General features: G+C 40.7%; 2 protein-coding genes across 2 annotated transcripts; one reads left to right on the top strand and one right to left on the bottom strand.

Moving 5' to 3' along the window:
- Window positions 1-256: 256 nt before the first annotated feature.
- GCL1 (GCR2-like 1) lies at window positions 257-5,728 on the bottom strand. The gene is made up of 5 exons (XM_020356854.3): window positions 5,411-5,728; window positions 5,153-5,331; window positions 3,373-3,484; window positions 1,961-2,431; window positions 257-741 (listed from the first exon to the last, which is right to left on the bottom strand). The coding sequence occupies exons 1-5, from the start codon at window positions 5,555-5,557 to the stop codon at window positions 421-423; spliced, it is 1,230 nt and encodes a 409-aa protein (XP_020212443.1). The 5' UTR covers window positions 5,558-5,728; the 3' UTR covers window positions 257-420.
- Window positions 5,729-8,339: 2,611 nt separating this feature from the next.
- Window positions 8,340-12,320, top strand: LOC145956482 (uncharacterized). The gene has a single exon (XM_083072088.1). The coding sequence runs from the start codon at window positions 8,340-8,342 to the stop codon at window positions 12,318-12,320; it is 3,981 nt and encodes a 1,326-aa protein (XP_082928214.1).
- Window positions 12,321-17,968: the final 5,648 nt, after the last annotated feature.

Genomic DNA, 17,968 nt, shown 5'->3' on the forward strand with positions numbered 1-17,968 from the left:
TTTTTTATTTTAAAAGATAGAAAATATTTGTCCTGATTAATTGAATGTTTATTAATTATATAAAATAAGATCCAAAAATATATCATTTACTTAAATGGTGTAATATTTAATAATATAATATGTAAAGATAAAAATTATAAAAGATAAATATGTAAATAAAAATTATTAAATATATTATATAAAAGATATAAAAGATCTTCATTTTTATTTTAACGTATAATTAATTACTTTTATTTAATTAAAAGTGCAAGGTAAATTTTGTATCTGATGAAATATTAGATTGCAGAAAAAGGCAATCGGTACGCAATATCACCTAAATTCTTTACAGCAGCGGAACCCTATGGTGAGTTTGCTATATTCACGCCAGGTTCATGTTATGTTACACAATAATTCAGTACTATCTGTAGTGGAACGAAGCATCTATAATTCATAGCCTGGAAACCTTGAGTTTTCGGGTGCAAGCAGATCAAACCAGAGGCATGCTGTGCCAGCAAGTCCTTGGAAAAGTGAATAGCCATTTGCAGCAGCCAGAGATCTTGCATTGTCATACAAGAAGGAAGAGAATGATTTTGCTCTCTCTTCGTATATACTCTCTTTAGTGAGTCGATAGAGGGATAGGAAGGCATAGGCATTTCCAGATACCCCATCAGCAAGTCCCACCTTCTTCACCAATCCACTCTTCCACACAACTTCCCCTGCTTCTATTGCAGCATCTCGTAGTTCTCTGTCATTAGGAAATAACTGCAAAGGAAGACATACCCAAGTTTTGTTAATTGTCAACCATTCACATTCATTCTTAAAGCACCACTTCTACAATGTATCTAATTTAAACAGAAAAGTCAAGAACATCAGGACATGCAAAACTTATATAGATCCCGTAAATATGGACGACCTTTTTTAAAATTTCTCTAATAAATTTTTTTTTTTTTAATTTTCAGTAGAATAAAGTTTCAACTCGATAATTTATGTTGACTTTTAATATAGGCTCAAAGTGCATTAAAAAATTTCTCTACGGGAAAAAAAATTTCCTTGTTTTTAGAAGAATAAAGTTTTACTTTGAAGTTATTTATGTTGACTTTTAATAAAACGTGATTTATTTGAAGTAATCTATATTGACTCTTAATACAAATCTTTAAAATATTAAATAGATTGCAAAACTGAAACTCTAATTTCAATTAGAAAAGAAATATCTAAAGAAACTCCATGAACCTAATTGAAAAGAAACATCTAAAGAAACTATATGAAACTTTTGTTAGAAAAAAATTAGTAATACAATATAAAACTTTTGTTAGAAAAAACTTAGTAATACAATTTTAACTTGATGCTAGCGACTTCTTTATTATTAAAAGATGTTTATTACAAATCACAAATTTCGTAAAATTCGTATTAAGAGAAATTCTAAAGTATCCTTAAAAAGTTAAAGGATTTTGAAACTATTTTTGTTTCTTTTAAATATGTAAACATTCGAAATTTTAGAATAATTTGATTATAATTATTAATTTCTTAAAATTCTTAATATATATATATATATAAAATGAAACGTTTGAATTTGTCAAAAATATTTTTTATTTATTAGAAATATTATATATATATATATATATATATATATATATATATATATAAATCGAGATTTTTCATATTTGGACGTAAATTTTGAGAAACAAAGTGTTGTTAGAGTTTTTCTTTAATTTAGGATTTCACTTTGAGGACTTGACAAAGATCACCAATTCACCATTGAGCACCGGATATCTAGGTCAAACCTTGACCAGGTTATCATCAATCATTAAGTACTATATATTAAAGTAAATTTTTAATTTTAATAAGAGAATAACACCCCACACACACACACACAAAAAAAAAGTAATGAACCAAAATTGTCTTTTTTTTTTTTTTTTTTTAACCTTTTCAACACATGCCTTATGAAGAATATTAGAATAATTTGTTTTGGAAAGTAATTTACCTGTGCTGCTTTGGACAAAGTGATGGCCATGCCAGTTGCCCCATGACCCCACTGCACCAACTTATCCCTTGGATTCCCTTCACTTGAGGGGTAGTTTCCACTGTGAGGGAAACGCTTACTCATGAGGTACTTCAATGTTCCCTTGACATCCTCAGCATCCTCACTAGGAAGTGGAAAATGAAGCAGCACATGAAGAATACCAGCAAGGCCATTTGCTGCACCTAAGTATCTAGTTCCGTGCCATCTATACATCAATGGACAGTCTTTAATATCAGATGCTCCTGCTCTACCACCAGCCAACACAGCATCAATAATAGGCATCAGAATTTCTTTGGGCACAGCATCTTCTCCCAAGTGTTTGTTCACGAATAATGCACCCCATAAGAATCCAGCTCGCCCATACAGAAGATCATATGACATTCCAAAACCACCTTCCTCTGGTCCAACTGGGAGGGCTCTCTCTTTTCCCACCTACACATTAATCCCATCATATATAAATGGTAATGAAATTTGAACTTAAAATATTGTGTAAATTATTAAAAATTCCCAGGTAAGCCGACTCTAATGGATAAATAATAATGAATGAATGTTGCTATCAGTGGATGCCAGACAGTGTGAATGCTCAGATTTTTGAGGATGAAAACCAAGTTTGAAAAAATCCTGGTGTAGGGCATAGCCATACTTGGACATCCGTGTCCCTGATCTAAAGATTCCAACAAATATGAAAGCGCTATTCTTTCGCCTTGTAACATTTTTGAGCATTGGACCACGGATGACTACAAAAGCAGGTCCCATGACGTGTACAAACAAATTCGTCAAAATAGAAAAGAAAAAAAAAAGAAAAAAAGCAACGGGTACAAGGGAAATGAGTTTTTTTTTTTTTTTGCTATTAACGTTTGATTTCAAACATATGTTCGGGGGAAGAAAATAGATAGGGTAAAAAATATAGATATAGATAATGATACAATTTTTTTTATTTAATTGAAGAGAGAAGTTAACTGGAAAAATAAAAATTCAAATGTACTTTCACTTCATTTTCTTATTTAAATTTAAATTTTCCAATTTTTTTTCTTTCCGTCGAGAAGTTTTGAAATTTAAATCTCAATGGTATTAAAGAGTGAAAACTAAACAAATAAGTTTATAATTGTTTCACTAAAAATAAATTCAATAATAAATAATATGTAAGGCTCCGGTGGGAATCCAGAGACTGCTGAGCAAAAGAAAATTCTTCAATTTTATAGAATGCAAAACTAATTACTTGCTTGTTATGAATGTGACAATATATAGTCAACCGATGATGAATAAGAGTCAAAATATGTAAGGCAAAATGGTCCATTAAAAGACAAAATATCTTGCACATGAGCACAAATGAAATGTTGTGGACGTATTTTCATATTCTTGATTTTACTTACCTCAATGAATAGACCCAAAAACTGGTCACGCTTTGGAAGATCCTCCATGTAATAGGCAACGACAGCACCAAGCGCATAAACGCCTCCTCTACCGCACAAAAAAGTCACGTGTCTGTAACAGAACAAAACGTCAACAATAAGAAGACCATGCCCATGTGAATTGTGACTCGAAGAATGGTTCCTAAGTTTGTCTAAAAATATTAAAAAAAAACCTCTATGAAAAGGAACGCTAACTAACAAAATGCAAGAAACAATACGGCACATTTTCCCATTCTCGTAAACTACTAGAAAAATCATTGAGTTAACGTGTATATGCTAGGAATTCATGAGTTACCAATACAAAGTTATTTATGTTTTTTTTTTTTCAATTTAAAGGTTTAATGAATTAGTTTAATAATGATTTGATCAAATATTTTGTATGAAAATATCCAATTCATGTTCGAAATGCTAATAACATTCTTAATACATTTATATTATTTTACTAAATAAATTTTATACGAGACATCAAATAACACAAAATTTATTAAACCCATTATTTATTTAATAAAATTAAAAAACAGTTATAAAGAATTATAATCATATTATTAATATAAAATATCTATCTATTTCAAAATATATATATATATATATTAAAAGATTATAAAATGTCTATAAATTTTGTTTTATATGAGTTATAATTATGTTATTAATATAAATTTTTTTATCAATTTCATTCTTTTTTGTAAGGTCTTTTTTTTTTATTTTTTAAATCGTGTTTAAACTAAAAAAAAATAAACTTGAACATGAGAACTTATTCAAGGTCGGAATTTGGTAACATTGGGAACAAAACTTATTAGTGAATGAATGCTCTCACTTGAATTGAAGTGAAAAATTTCAGTCCAAAATATCTAAACTTGAGTATTAAAAGATGCGGCTAGAATTTCATGTGTGGCAATGTGTCACCCTGAAATGACTAGCCAGCTGTTTTACTTTTTACCAAACTGGACTGACACCAACAGCGCGACCCATTCGAATCACCGTAACACAATCGGAATCCATCAAGTTTGCCTCAAACTAACGCCACTCTTGGCATTGTAATCTCTCAAACTCTGAAGCTCCAATCCAAATATCAAATGAACCATTATAGTCATGTCTAAAAGAAATTTTACTATCCGACAATTCCTCCGATTATTTTACATTTTCAACTATCATGTCGGATTAATCATACTTTATTTTATTAACTTTGTACTCTGATTCTAAATCACGCCACCAATAATATTTGTTTAAAAGTAAACTGCACTAACCATTATTCGCCCAAAACACATAAAGCTAAATTACTAAAATCAAGTGTTGAACAAAATATAATAAAATAAATTGAAAAATTAAGGATAATTAGATAAAACATAATTATGCGGTCACTTTAAAAAACTATTCAATATGAAGATGATATATATAATTTATTTTATAAAATATAATAAAAGAAATTATTTCTTAAATTTTTAAATAATAAAAAATAATATTAAAAATTAATCATTAGATTCAAAGGGAAGATTTTTAAGTTTGATGTCAAATACAACATTGAAAATCTTTAGATTTTGATAATCAATGGATTTAAAAAATATTAATAATTTTTAAATATTTTTTTCTTCTCTTATACACTTCACGGTAACTAATTATTGTATTATTATTATTTTATTACAGTATATCTCTTTTAATTTTACTTTATTATTTTTAAAATAGAGAGACATGTCTCTTCTCTCTCTTTTTTCGAAATAATAAAACTAAAAATAGAGGAAAATACCTAAGGGAGTCACGTGCAGCCGTTACACACGTGTCAATAATCTCAGTGCACAATAGCAAGTCGTTCCGGCAACCGGTAATCTGGTACGAGCGGAAGCAAGTGAAGGCGGTGCCCAAGAGTCCCGTGTACACCGTCGGATCAACCACTTGATCTCGCCGATTCCAAGTCTCCTCCACCACCTGTCGTAATTTCACTACTTATTTTTTTATAAATAAAAAAAAATAATGAAAATGAAATGCAAAATTCTGCATCACATGCCTTGTCCTTGAGCGAAATCGCCGCTCTGAGAAACGTTTCAGCGGGAAGCGAAAGATTCGTGGCCGTCAGATTAATGGCTTCCGCGACCAAATCGGAGGGCTCGCGTTTGACCTCGTCGCGTCCACCCTCAAGCACCGAAGACGTCATTGCCAAATGCCAAATGAAAGAGCAAACTCAGCGAAGTGTTAATTTCTTATAAGTCGAAGCAGAGGATCGATTCAAGAGTCACGCGGCATTGATACGCTAACACGATCCTATTTATCATGGGTTGCCTTCACCTGCAAACAAACCAAACGTGTCGAGCAGTGGTTCCATGCGGTGGCGGTGTATGGAGACCCGGTGCGCCCGCTTGCCACGTTTGCACACCATGCGAATCATATGCTGTTATGGATAAGATTTTTTGCCCCTCTCTGTGGGCCACTGGGCCGCGGAAACGAAAGTACAAAACTGTGTCCCTGCCCAATTAAATAAAATTTAATCAAAAGTATAAATTTTTTTTATACTAATAATTAATTATATTTTTTAATTATATCATATTATTATTAAAAATATATATATATTTATAATAATATAATATTATTAAAAAAAGATAATTAATTATTAATATAAAAAAAATTTACATTAAGAATATATAAATGATTAACTCATTAAATAAATACTTCGGTAATTAAAACACTGAATTGCTAAGAAGGTTACTTACGAGTGATTTGGTCCGTTTTTCCCATGGTTTATTTAATTAATTCTGTGTCCTTTCTATTTGTGGTCGACATTTGAAAATTGAAAGTGTTAACGTGATTAATACCTAATTTCTGTCTAATCAAAGTGTGAGCATCACATGTTTCAAGATAGGACATACGAGTATTATAAAACAAGATAGAAAAGCTGACTAATATAATACTAATTAATACTGCGCATCGATTTTTAAGAAGAAATTTACTAATTTATTTTTTTTACTATTCTAACTCGCACTATTAAACCCAGAGTTTAACGTGCCGAGTTACGTGCCGAGTTATTGGCTTTGGGGGATGGTTTAACGTGTTGTTGGGAAGGTGGGTTTCGGAAGGTGAAATGCGAATGTGATTGTCTAGGAGCTGCTATGCTGTTTCAAGAGCGATCCATGGATAGGGATTACCTGCATAATTACTATGATGTGATTCGTCGAATTAAGCGCTTGCTAGCTAGGGACTGGGTTGTTTACGTGAGTCATATACCTCGAGAGATAAATTCAGTAGCACATACGCTGACTAATTGGAGTGTACGGAACATAGGTTCCAATGTATTTTGGAGGAGTCCTCCAGAGTTTGTCCTGTTACAGTTAGGGAAAGACTCTATGTCTTGAGTTGTTTGCTGTTTTTAGTTTTCATTCTTTACCAAAAAAAACAAAACCCAGAGTTTTTATTTACACCATTAAACCAATGATTGTTTATATATTTAATTTTTCTAATTCCATAAAAAAATTATATTCTTAAATTATCCTTCATTAAAATGTGACATAAAGAATACAAGAGACATTAAAAATATAATTTCAATTAAATAAAGGGTAATATAAATATTTTTAAAATATATAATTATTTATATGTCAATTTTAATATTACTCTCGATTTTAATTATAAGTAAATAGCACAAACTATCGAAACTAATAAAAATAATTAAATTATATATTTCTAATTAATTTTACTATAAATTTAAATTTTATTTCAAAAATATTTTTTACTCAATTATTAGACACTTGTTATATAGGGAATAAGTGAATCGTTAAAAATAAAGCTAACAATAAATTAACTTCATAAAATAAATTTATCCTTAAATAACTTTAAAAATGATTGATTGTTGTTTATAGAAAAATTAATTTATTATTTATAATTATAACTAGTAAAAGTGTAAAAAAAAAAAAAAAAGTTAATTATAACTATTATTTCCTTCCTTCCTGTTTAATTTTCAGGTTTTTTTAGTTAAATTTTGTTTTTATTTATCAGTCAAATAAATTTGCTATAAACTGATAATCATAAAGTTCATAACTTTGAAAAATAAAATACTGAAGTGATAATATATATATATAGAGAGAGAGAGGAGGGTTCAATTGACACCAATATAACTTTTACTAAGTGTTACACTGCTTAATAACTTTATATTAAATGTGAATTTTGAAAATTCAACCGTTAGATTGAAAGTTCATATCTCTTAGATCATATATGTCAAATTTTGTTAAAATTAAACAACAACTTGAAGATAATCAAAGTGTTCATATTTTAGTATATTTTGAAATACATATTGTACCGGAGAGACCGTATCGGTCACGTGGGCCAACACGTGCCATTTCGTCAGACACCCATGCATAGCCACGTACAAGCATCACCATCAACGTCGGCTCGGCATGAGGCCGAGAACCGACATCAGTCTGGTTAATGCAATATCGAGTCGGCTCGGTCAGGTACCGTTCCGACATAGAACATTCTGGAAGTATACAGGCTGCCGTATACGGACTAGACGGTTCGGTCATTTGCCGTTCCGACTAGTATTGATTAGCCGGCTCGGCCTCTTGCCGAAGGGTTAAGCAAGTCATTACAGTAATCACAATCAAGAAAGGTAAGTACATGATTAAAGCCTAACGACTAATTAGTACCGTATTACCTAATTTGGTAAATATCAGAGAGGGCCCATCACGCTCAGGCCCATGTCAGATGCTATAAATAGGTCACACGTAACAAGGTATGTCACTGTTCATTTTTACCCTAGATATTCGTGCATATACTGACTTGAGCGTCGGAGTACCCTTTGCAGGTACCTCCCCCATCCCTTGGAGATATCGTTGGAGCTCTTATTCGGTCCCCTTTCACCCAGAAGAAAAGGAGTGTGCCCTTAGACAGGTACATTTTGGCGCCCACCGTGGGGCCGAACCGAGAGCTATTCCGAGATTATTATTGAAAGAATGGTGAAGACGAGAAAGAATAACGTTGAAGAACACCAGTCCGAGGACGAGCATCAGTCAGGAGCCGAGACGACGGAAGAGACAAACTTGAACAGTATGATGCGACAGATGAAGGAGGAGATGGCCGCTATGAAGCAACAGCGGGAGAGAGATGCGGCCGAAATGGCTGCGCTACGGGCGGAAAATGCCGCCCTCAAGAACCAATACCACGATCCTACATGGAAGCCCTCCGAGACAACCCACACTCAAGGGTCGTTCCATTCGCATGGCCAGCACACCTCGGTCCCTTATACTTCTGTTGCCCCTGCCGCCCACGCCTCGGCCAGCCGACCAATACAACCCATGCCGGCAGGATCACACCGACATCCCTTTACACCCAATATCATGCAGTCCACCCTCCTTGACAATTGGAAGTCCTTGTCTCTCGACAAGTACGACGGAACCACCGATCCAGATGAACATGTTGACGTGTTCTTGACTCAGGTCACATTAAGCACAACCGATGACGCCGCCCTGTGCCGAATTTTCCCGACGTCGCTAAAAGGACGAGCGTTGAGCTGGTTCACTCGGCTCCCGGCCAATTCGATCGACTCATTCGGCACCTTAGCCTCTCAGTTTACCATCCAGTTCGCTACAAGCCGACCACACCAGTTGACTTCTCTATCACTAGTTAGCATCCGCCAGGAGAAAAAGGAGTCTCTCCGGGCGTTCATGAGCCGATTCAACAAAGCGGCATTAGAGATCAGGGACCTCAACCCAGCCGTCGCCTTACACCATCTAACCACCGCGTTGAAGCCAGGTCCCTTCGCCAACAGTATTTGTAAAAAGCCACCGGCAAACATGGATGACCTTCGGCGCAGGGCCGACAAGTATATGCAGATGGAAGAACTAGCCGAGTTTCGCAACCAGGCCAGGGCAGAAGTGGTGAGCAAGACAGAAAAGCCAATAGAAAACAATTTTTGCGGTCGTCCAAAAGAACTCGTACCCCGCGAGCGGCCACCCCGTGGTCCGAAGTATACACAGTACACACCACTGAACACCAGCCGGTCAGCAGTACTAGAACAAGCATTGGCTTCAGAAGTACTGACTATCCCGAAGAGAGCATCGACCCCTCCCCGAGCCGACACAACCAAATCCTGCAGATTTCACCGCAATCGTGGGCATTCAACTGACGAATGTTCAGCCTTGAAAGACAAAATTGAAGATTTGATCAAGCAAGGACAGTTGCAAGGTTTTGTGAACCGTCCCGACCGGCCCCGACACGGCGAACAATCACAGAGGCGTGACCATTCCGAACACCGCAGAGCAGAAACGCGCTCGTATAGAGAGCGCAGTCGGTCACGGGATAGGCATGAAGAACAACAAGCAACACAGCCACGGCGAGTTATTAACACCATTGCTGGCGGATTTGCTGGCGAGGGCTCATCTTCGTCGGCACAACGAAGACACCTGCGAGCTGTCCGACACGTGCATGCCGTGGAAACAAACCGTTGCCGTTTGCCAACCATTACCTTCACCGAGGCCGACTTCAAGGGAATCGACCCAGATCAGGACGATCCGATGGTGATCAGCGTTGAAATTCACAATTGCATCTTCCGTAAGACATTGGTTGATCAAGGAAGTTCAGCGGACATACTATATTGGAATACGTTCAAGCAGTTGGGAATTCCAGAGTCCGAACTGGTCCCTTACGATGAACCTTTGGTGGGATTCTCTGGTGAACGAGTAAAAACAAAAGGATATATGAAGTTATCAACACGATTTGGGTTCGAAGGGGCGGAATACCGAGACATCTCGGTTAAATACGTGGTCGTTCATGCAAGCACCTCCTATAACATTCTGCTCGGTCGGCCATCCTTGAATCGGCTCGGAGCAATCGTGTCTACTCCTCATTTAGCTATGAAGTTTCCGGCACAGTCAGGACGGGTTATCACGGTGCACGCCGATCAAAAAACTGCACGCGAATGCTACTTTGCCAGCTTGCGGCTACCGAAAGCGCAAGACGAAACGATCAAAGAGCCACAGAAAGTCCACTCGGTAACCCAACAGTCCTCCATAGACCTCGACCCCCGAATCGGGCACGACGAAAGGGTTGAGCCTATTGAAGAGAGGCAACCACTCCAAGTTGGAACCCTTGATACCCAACTGACTTATTTGGGAACTGTTCTGACGGAACAAGAGAAAGCAGCCATCGGACAGATAATACTTGATAATCGAGATCTATTTGCATGGCACCCCTCCGATATGCCGGGTATCGATCCAGAGTTTTTGTGCCATAAGCTCTCAATTAGTAGGGAGGCAAGGTCGATCGCCCAGCGGCGTCGGAAGACCGAAGAAGAGAAGAAGGCGGCAATCGATGCTGAGGTAGCCAAATTATTAGAAGCACAGTTTATACGGGAGATCCACTACACGACGTGGCTGGCTAATGTGGTCATGGTCCGAAAGCCGAACGGGAAATGGCGTATGTGTACCGATTACACGAACTTGAATAAAGCTTGCCCGAAAGACGCCTACCCGTTGCCCAATATTGATCGTCTCGTAGATGGGGCGTCTGGCCACCGGTTCCTATCCTTCTTAGACGCGTATTCGGGGTATAACCAAATTCGCATGCACCCTCACGATGAAGACAAAACAGCATTCATCACCGAGACAGCCAACTTTTGCTACCGTGTAATGTCGTTCGGTCTGAAGAACGCCGGTGCCACATACCAGCGCCTGATGAATAAAATTTTCCATAGTCAGATTGGTCAGTGCCTCGAAGTTTATGTTGATGACATGGTCGTCAAATCTGATGAAGTTTCTGCCCATGTACGCCACCTGGCCGAGGTATTCCAAGCACTCAGACAACACCAAATGAGGCTGAACCCCGAAAAATGTGTGTTCGGCGTATCGGGTGGAAAATTCTTGGGATTCATGTTGTCCAGCCGGGGCATCGAGGCAAACCCAGACAAGTGCCAAGCCATACTGGAGATGAAGAGTCCCACCACTCTCAAAGATGTACAAAAGTTGGCAGGGCGGCTGACTTCGCTTTCACGGTTTCTTCCCCGGCTTGCCGACATATCTCAACCTATCCTCGCCCTGCTGAAGAAAGCAAAGCAGTTTACATGGACTCATGAATGTGAAGAAGCGTTCCAACAGTTTAAGCATCGTCTTAGTTCACCTCCCATACTGTCCAAACCTACTGCCGGCTCCGACATGGTCATTTACCTTGCCGTGTCAGGGCATTCGGTCAGCGCTGTCTTAATACAAGAACAGAGGGATCAAAGGCCGATATACTTCACCAGTCGAACACTGCAAGAAGCCGAGAAGCGTTACCAGTTAATCGAAAAGGTAGCTCTAGCGCTCGTCTACACGGCTCGCAGGCTCAGGCAATACTTCCAGAGTCATAGAGTGGTTGTCCGAACCGACTGTCCGATTGCGAAAGTTCTTCGTAAACCGGAAGTCGCTGGCAGGATGATGGCCTGGTCGGTCGAACTCTCAGAGTTTGACATATCGTTCGAGCCGAGAGGACCCATCAAATCACAGCATTTGGCCGACTTCGTCAATGAGCTTACCCCAGCAGGTAGTTTTCACGACGAGCCGTGGACAATGCATGTCGACGGCTCATCCTGTGCACAGGGAAGCAGGGCGGGAATAATTCTAGCCAGCCCATCGGGCATCACGGTCGAACAGTCACTCCGATTCGGTTTTCGGGCATCTAATAACCAAGCCGAGTACGAAGCACTGCTGGCCGGTATGAGACTAGCAGCTGAGATGGGTGTGACAAAGGTCGTATGCTGTACCGATTCAAAGATCGTGGCCGAACAAGTCAACGACAATTTTCAAATTAAGGATGCTAATTTGTTGCAGTACTACCACCTCTTCCAGAAGCTCAAAGAGGATTTCACTGACGTACAAATCCGACACGTTCCCAGGAGCACCAACGAACGAGCCGATCAGTTGGCTCGGCTTGCTAGTAGTCGAAAACCAGGACAGCTGTGAACAACCATTCACCTGGAAGTCCCTGCCCCAAGTGTGGCGATTGAATGCATGGCGGCCGATACTGACACACCGAACTGGATGACTCCTATTCGGAACTACATCCTCCGACAAGAGTTGCCCACCGATCCGAAGGAGGCAAAAAAGCTTCGCACACAGGCCGCTCGGTACTCCATAGTGGCTAACGACCTCTACAGGCGAGGATTCTCCACTCCGTTGCTTAAATGCATTGATAACTCGCAGGCGGATTATGTGATGCCGGAAGTTCATGAAGGTATATGTGGGTCTCATTCCGGAGGCCGTACCCTAGCTGCAAAAGTGTCACGAGCTGGTTATTATTGGCCAACTCTGAAGGGGGATTGCGCTGAGTTCGTCAAACGTTGCATACAATGTCAGCGACATGGAAACCTCATCCATGCCTCCGCCGCCGAGCTGCACAACATCAGCTCTCCATGGCCGTTTGCCTTATGGGGCATTGACGTACTTGGCCCGTTCCCCGTGGCAAAGGGATAGGTTAAGTTCCTCCTCGTGGCAGTAGATTACTTCACAAAGTGGATTGAGGCCGAGCCGCTCGCCTGCATCTCCGCTGCTAACGTCCAAAAGTTTGTATGGAAGAACATCATCACCCGTTTTGGCATCCCATATGCCATCATCTCGGATAACGGCTTACAATTTACAGACAAAAAGTTCAACTCATTCCTCGAAAACCTTGGCATTCGGCATAGATTCACATCTGTGGAGCACCCTCAGTCAAACGGCCAAGCCGAAGCAGCTAACAAGGTTATCCTGACCGAATTAAAAAGAAGACTCGGCTCGGTAAAAGGAGTGTGGGCCGATGAATTGCCAGAGGTTCTCTGGGCGTACCGGTGTACACCACAATCCACTAATAGAGAAACACCCTTCCGCCTCACATACGGCACTGATGCGATGATCCCGGTTGAGGTTGGAGAACCATCTTTCCGGCGACAAAGCTTTCAGGAGGAATCTAACGACGACGCACTCCGAGCCGAACTCGATGTCCTCGAGGAAGTGCGGGACAAGGCACAGGTGGTGGCCGAGGCATGCAAACAGCGAATGACTCGGCGCTTTAATTCCAATCTAAAGCCGAGAACTTTTCACGAGGGCGACCTTGTGTGGCGAGCAACGGGGGCAGCCAGGCGTAACTCTTCTGAAGGAAAGCTCTCTGCCAATTGGGATGGACCATTCCGGATACGACATGCACTCCACAATGGGGCGTACAAGCTAGAAGAGCTGTCCGGCAAGGTTATTCCAAGAACCTGGAATTCTACCCACCTAAAGACATACTACAGTTAAATTCGAATTTGTAATACTCGAACTATGTAATTGTATCGCGGTGCACTCTTTTCCTTGACCAGTCTTTTTCCCTCTTAAAAAATAGTGAAAAGAGGTTTTGGCCGGCAAGGTTTTTAACGAGGCATCCATTTATCAATAACAACACGATTCAATCACTCATGCTTCAATTAGATTATTCAAGTCTTCCCTCCCGAGATATCTCTCGGCCAAGGATGTGGCTTTAATTAAATTATTCAAGTCTTCCCTCCCGAGATGTCTCTCGGCCAAGGATGTGACTTTAATTATTAGTCTTCCCTCCCGAGATATCTCTCGGCCAAGGATGTGGCTTTAATTAAATTATTCAAGTCTTCCCTCCCGAGATGTCTCTCGGCCAAGGATGTGACTTTAATTATTCGTCTTCCCTCCCGAGATGTCTCTCGGCCAAGGATGTGACTTTAATTATTCAAGTCTTCCCTCCCGAGATACCTCTCGGCCAAGGATGTGGCTTTAATTAAATTATTCAACTCTTCCCTCCCGAGATGTCTCTCGGCCAAGGATGTGACTTTAATTATTCAAGTCTTCCCTCCCGCGATATCTCTCGGCCAAGGATGTGGCTTTAATTTAATTATTCAAGTCTTCCCTCCCGAGATATCTCTCGGCCAAGGATGTGGCTTTAATTAAATTATTCAAGCCTTCCCTCCCGAGATGTCTCTCGGCCAAGGAGACGGCTCACGCAAATTAAGTTGTTAATCACCACAAAAGTTCACGCCAGTTATAACATAAAGAACGGAGAAATTTCATTAAAAGAGAAGGGTACATTATCAATAGGCGCTATCGGCCCCATAATACAAAAAAAAAAAAACATTTAAGACACTACTTCTGCCTCCCCCTGAACTGGACCATCCTCAGGCGCAACCTCCTCGTTCAGAGTCTCCTCCTCGTTCGGCCCAGCTGGCCGAGCCGGAGCCTCCTCGTCGGCTTCCCGATCAGGTGGAATGGAGGTCATATCCACCAACTTCCCTTGGAAAAAATCTTTTGTCATGTCCAGGTGGAAGTCAGGAGGAAAGTCGCCGAAGTAGCAAGCCTGCCGAGCAGCTTGAGCAAAACCGGCCTGATGCTGACTGAGAACCTTGGCGCGCGCCTTTTCCTGATAGGCACCAAAGGCAGCCTTTTCAGCATCCAACTCCTTGCTCAGAGCTGTCACCTTGTCAGTCTCGCCCTTCAGAGCAAGTTCGAGACGCTGTACCTTTAGGGCCAAGTCATCAGCGGTTCTTCCTCGGCGATCCACCTCGGCCTGGTACTTGCTACTAACCGTCTGGGCGTCGGTCAAAGCAGCCAGTGTCTCTTGAAGAGACTTCTCCTGCTCGGCTAACTGTTTGCGCAACTCGTCAGCCTCACCGTTCGGCTGCATGACAATACTCTGTGCCATGGCCACAGCGCGCACTTGGAACTCACAAAAGTAGCTCCATTTCTGCGCCGAACTCATTCGGCTCAGCAGCCCCTGGCCTACCTCGGAGGTCAGGTCTTGACTCAGAAAATCCTGAGCGTTAACATTGCCAGCCAAGAAACTTGGTGCCGACAAGCTTTCGGGAACAGGGGGGCTGGCCACTCGGCGTTGTTTTGCCCGGCGACTCTCCTCCTCGGCCCTAGAGTCAGGCCTTCTCTTTTCAGGTTGGGGCCGGGTGGTCTTCTTCGGCCGAGACGTGGGTCCGACCCCGCTACCTTGACCAGCTGGTTGATTCACGCGTGCGGCGGGCGCAGGCCTATTCGCGGTATTCGATGCAAGTTGGTTCCGAAGCAAGTTGCGGATATCCAAATCATCATGAGCCGCCATTATACCTGCACATCATTAGTCAAAATCAATGAGAACACTTGAATTCAAACAAGTAGGAAAAATACCATACCAATTAATTCTTCGACCACATCGGCCGAATCAAACAATCGGACAAGAGGACGGCATGGTAAGGGCCGAGGCAACTTGTTTAAAAAATCAAGACTTCCTCTCTCCTCTGGGGACATGCGTGACTTGGAAACCGTGTCATACTTGCGCGGCTTCCGGGTCCAGTAGAAGGGAAATAGCGGATTTCCCTCAGCGTCAAAGAAATACTTGTTCCCTGGTTCCGGCCGAATCATCACCTTCATAAATCTCACTTTAAATTTTTTGTAGGAGGTGGTGAAAGGTTGTAGTAGACAATCACTGTGGCGAATCAAAGACAGCCACTTGGCCTTCCTCGTCGGCCGAGAAGTATAGAAATGCAAAAATAGATGTGGAGTAGGAGAAAGACCGAGACCCAGACACAAATGCCTGAACCCTTGCATAGCGGCCCAGGTGTTCGGGTGAAGTTGACTCGGCGCCACATTCAACAGCCGAAGTATACCCATGAAGTAGTTGTCAAAGGGGAGAGATATCTTCAAATCCCGGAACATATAATCATACACATAGAAAAATGGGTATTTAGAAGTCCCCTGACTCAAATAAACAAAATCCGGATTTGACACCCCGTCGCCTCGGCATGGTTGAAAGAAGATGGCAGAAGGCTCCTCATCTTCAGGAAAGTCCAAAAACTTCACGGCCGATACAAAATCCACCAGAGATTTTTTACTTGTATACCGAGAGTATACACTACCAACCTCACCGTGCACCCATGAATATCCTGGAGTTGATATCGGAGGGAACACTCTTGATGATTCTCCACCCCGACTAGGTTGCTCATCGGAACCTACAGCTGATGCCGAATCACTCCCACTTTGAGAATGACCGGACCCAGAAGCCGACTCCACGAAATTGTCCCCATTAGATGCCGAAGCCGATGGTGCATCCCGGTTCGGCGTCGCCCTTAACCTAGATTCCCCTTCGTCCCCAGAAGAGTCAATGTTAACAACACCCAAATTAGCCATTACGTACCTGATGGTTGAGCTTTACCTATCGTTGATAATACTCAAAACGCTTCCAAACAACTTCGGCTCGGAGCAGCTAATGAATTCGCACGAAAGAACCATCACCTCCCTACCCTTATTTATAGGCATCTCTAATGAGCACCTGAAACGACACCCCCTCGTGCATACCGTTGGATCATCTAGATCCAACGGTTCAGGATACGCGACTCTTCGCATGCGTCATTAATGCCCAACGGACACAACCCTTCGCCTCCCGCCGCAACTTTGCATGCGTCATTAATGACCAACGGTTATATCCCTTCGCTTCCCACCATAACTTCTTGCATACGCCATCAAATACCCAACGGTTACAACCCTTCATACCCAACGGTTACAACCCTTCATACCCAACGGTTACAATCCTCTTTTTATTTCATTAACCTTTCGCGTCGCTTCGCTCCTCAAAGGCTGGGGGGCTTGTGTACCGGAGAGACCGTATCGGTCACGTGGGCCAACACGTGCCATTTCGTCAGACACCCATGCATAGCCACGTACAAGCATCACCATCAACGTCGGCTCGGCATGAGGCCGAGAACCGACATCAGTCTGGTTAATGCAATATCGAGTCGGCTCGGTCAGGTACCGTTCCGACATAGAACATACCGGAAGTATATAGGCTGCCGTATACGGACTAGACGGTTCGGTCATTTGCCGTTCCGACTAGTATTGATTAGCCGGCTCGGCCTCTTGCCGAAGGGTTAAGCAAGTCATTACAGTAATCACAATCAAGAAAGGTAAGTACATGATTAAAGCCTAACGACTAATTAGTACCGTATTACCTAATTTGGTAAATATCAGAGAGGGCCCATCACGCTCAGGCCCATGTCAGATGCTATAAATAGGTCACACGTAACAAAGTATGTCACTGTTCATTTTTACCCTAGATATTCGTGCATATACTGACTTGAGCGTCGGAGTACCCTTTGCAGGTACCTCCCCCATCCCTTGGAGATATCGTTGGAGCTCTTATTCGGTCCCCTTTCACCCAGAAGAAAAGGAGTGTGCCCTTAGACAGGTACAGATATATTACGTCAATTTTGTTTTATGAGAATGAAGTATCAAATCATCTTAGATTAATATAAAATTTGATATATATGATCTAAGAGATATAAACTTTCAATCTAACGGTTGAATTTTCAAAATTCAAATTTAATATAAAGTTATTCAGCAGTGTAACACTTAATAAAAGTTACACCAATATCATTTGAACTCTCCTCATATATATATATATATATATATATATATATATATATATATATATATATATATTAAAATTTAAAATGACATTATAGTTAAACTTAAGATTTACATGATATCTTGAAAGTTACTTAATATTTTTTTAATTTTAGAAACTAATATTACAATCATCACCATTTCAAAAAGACTAAAATAATTATATATTATATACTATTAATAACCTA

This window comes from Cajanus cajan, chromosome 3, assembly GCF_000230855.2.
Source record: "Cajanus cajan strain Asha chromosome 3, NIPB_CcT2T_4, whole genome shotgun sequence".
NCBI lineage: Eukaryota > Viridiplantae > Streptophyta > Magnoliopsida > Fabales > Fabaceae > Cajanus > Cajanus cajan.

Coding starts and splice junctions, on each gene's coding strand:
- GCL1 (XM_020356854.3), bottom strand. CDS start 5,557: ATGACGTCTTCGGTGCTTGAGGGTGGACGCGACGAGGTCAAACGCGAG. Junction 5,332..5,410: donor CGATTTCGCTCAAGGACAAG/GCATGTGATGCA, acceptor AAATTACGACAG/GTGGTGGAGGAGACTTGGAA. Junction 742..1,960: donor CTTTGTCCAAAGCAGCACAG/GTAAATTACTTT, acceptor CTTCCTTTGCAG/TTATTTCCTAATGACAGAGA.
- LOC145956482 (XM_083072088.1), top strand. CDS start 8,340: ATGGTGAAGACGAGAAAGAATAACGTTGAAGAACACCAGTCCGAGGAC.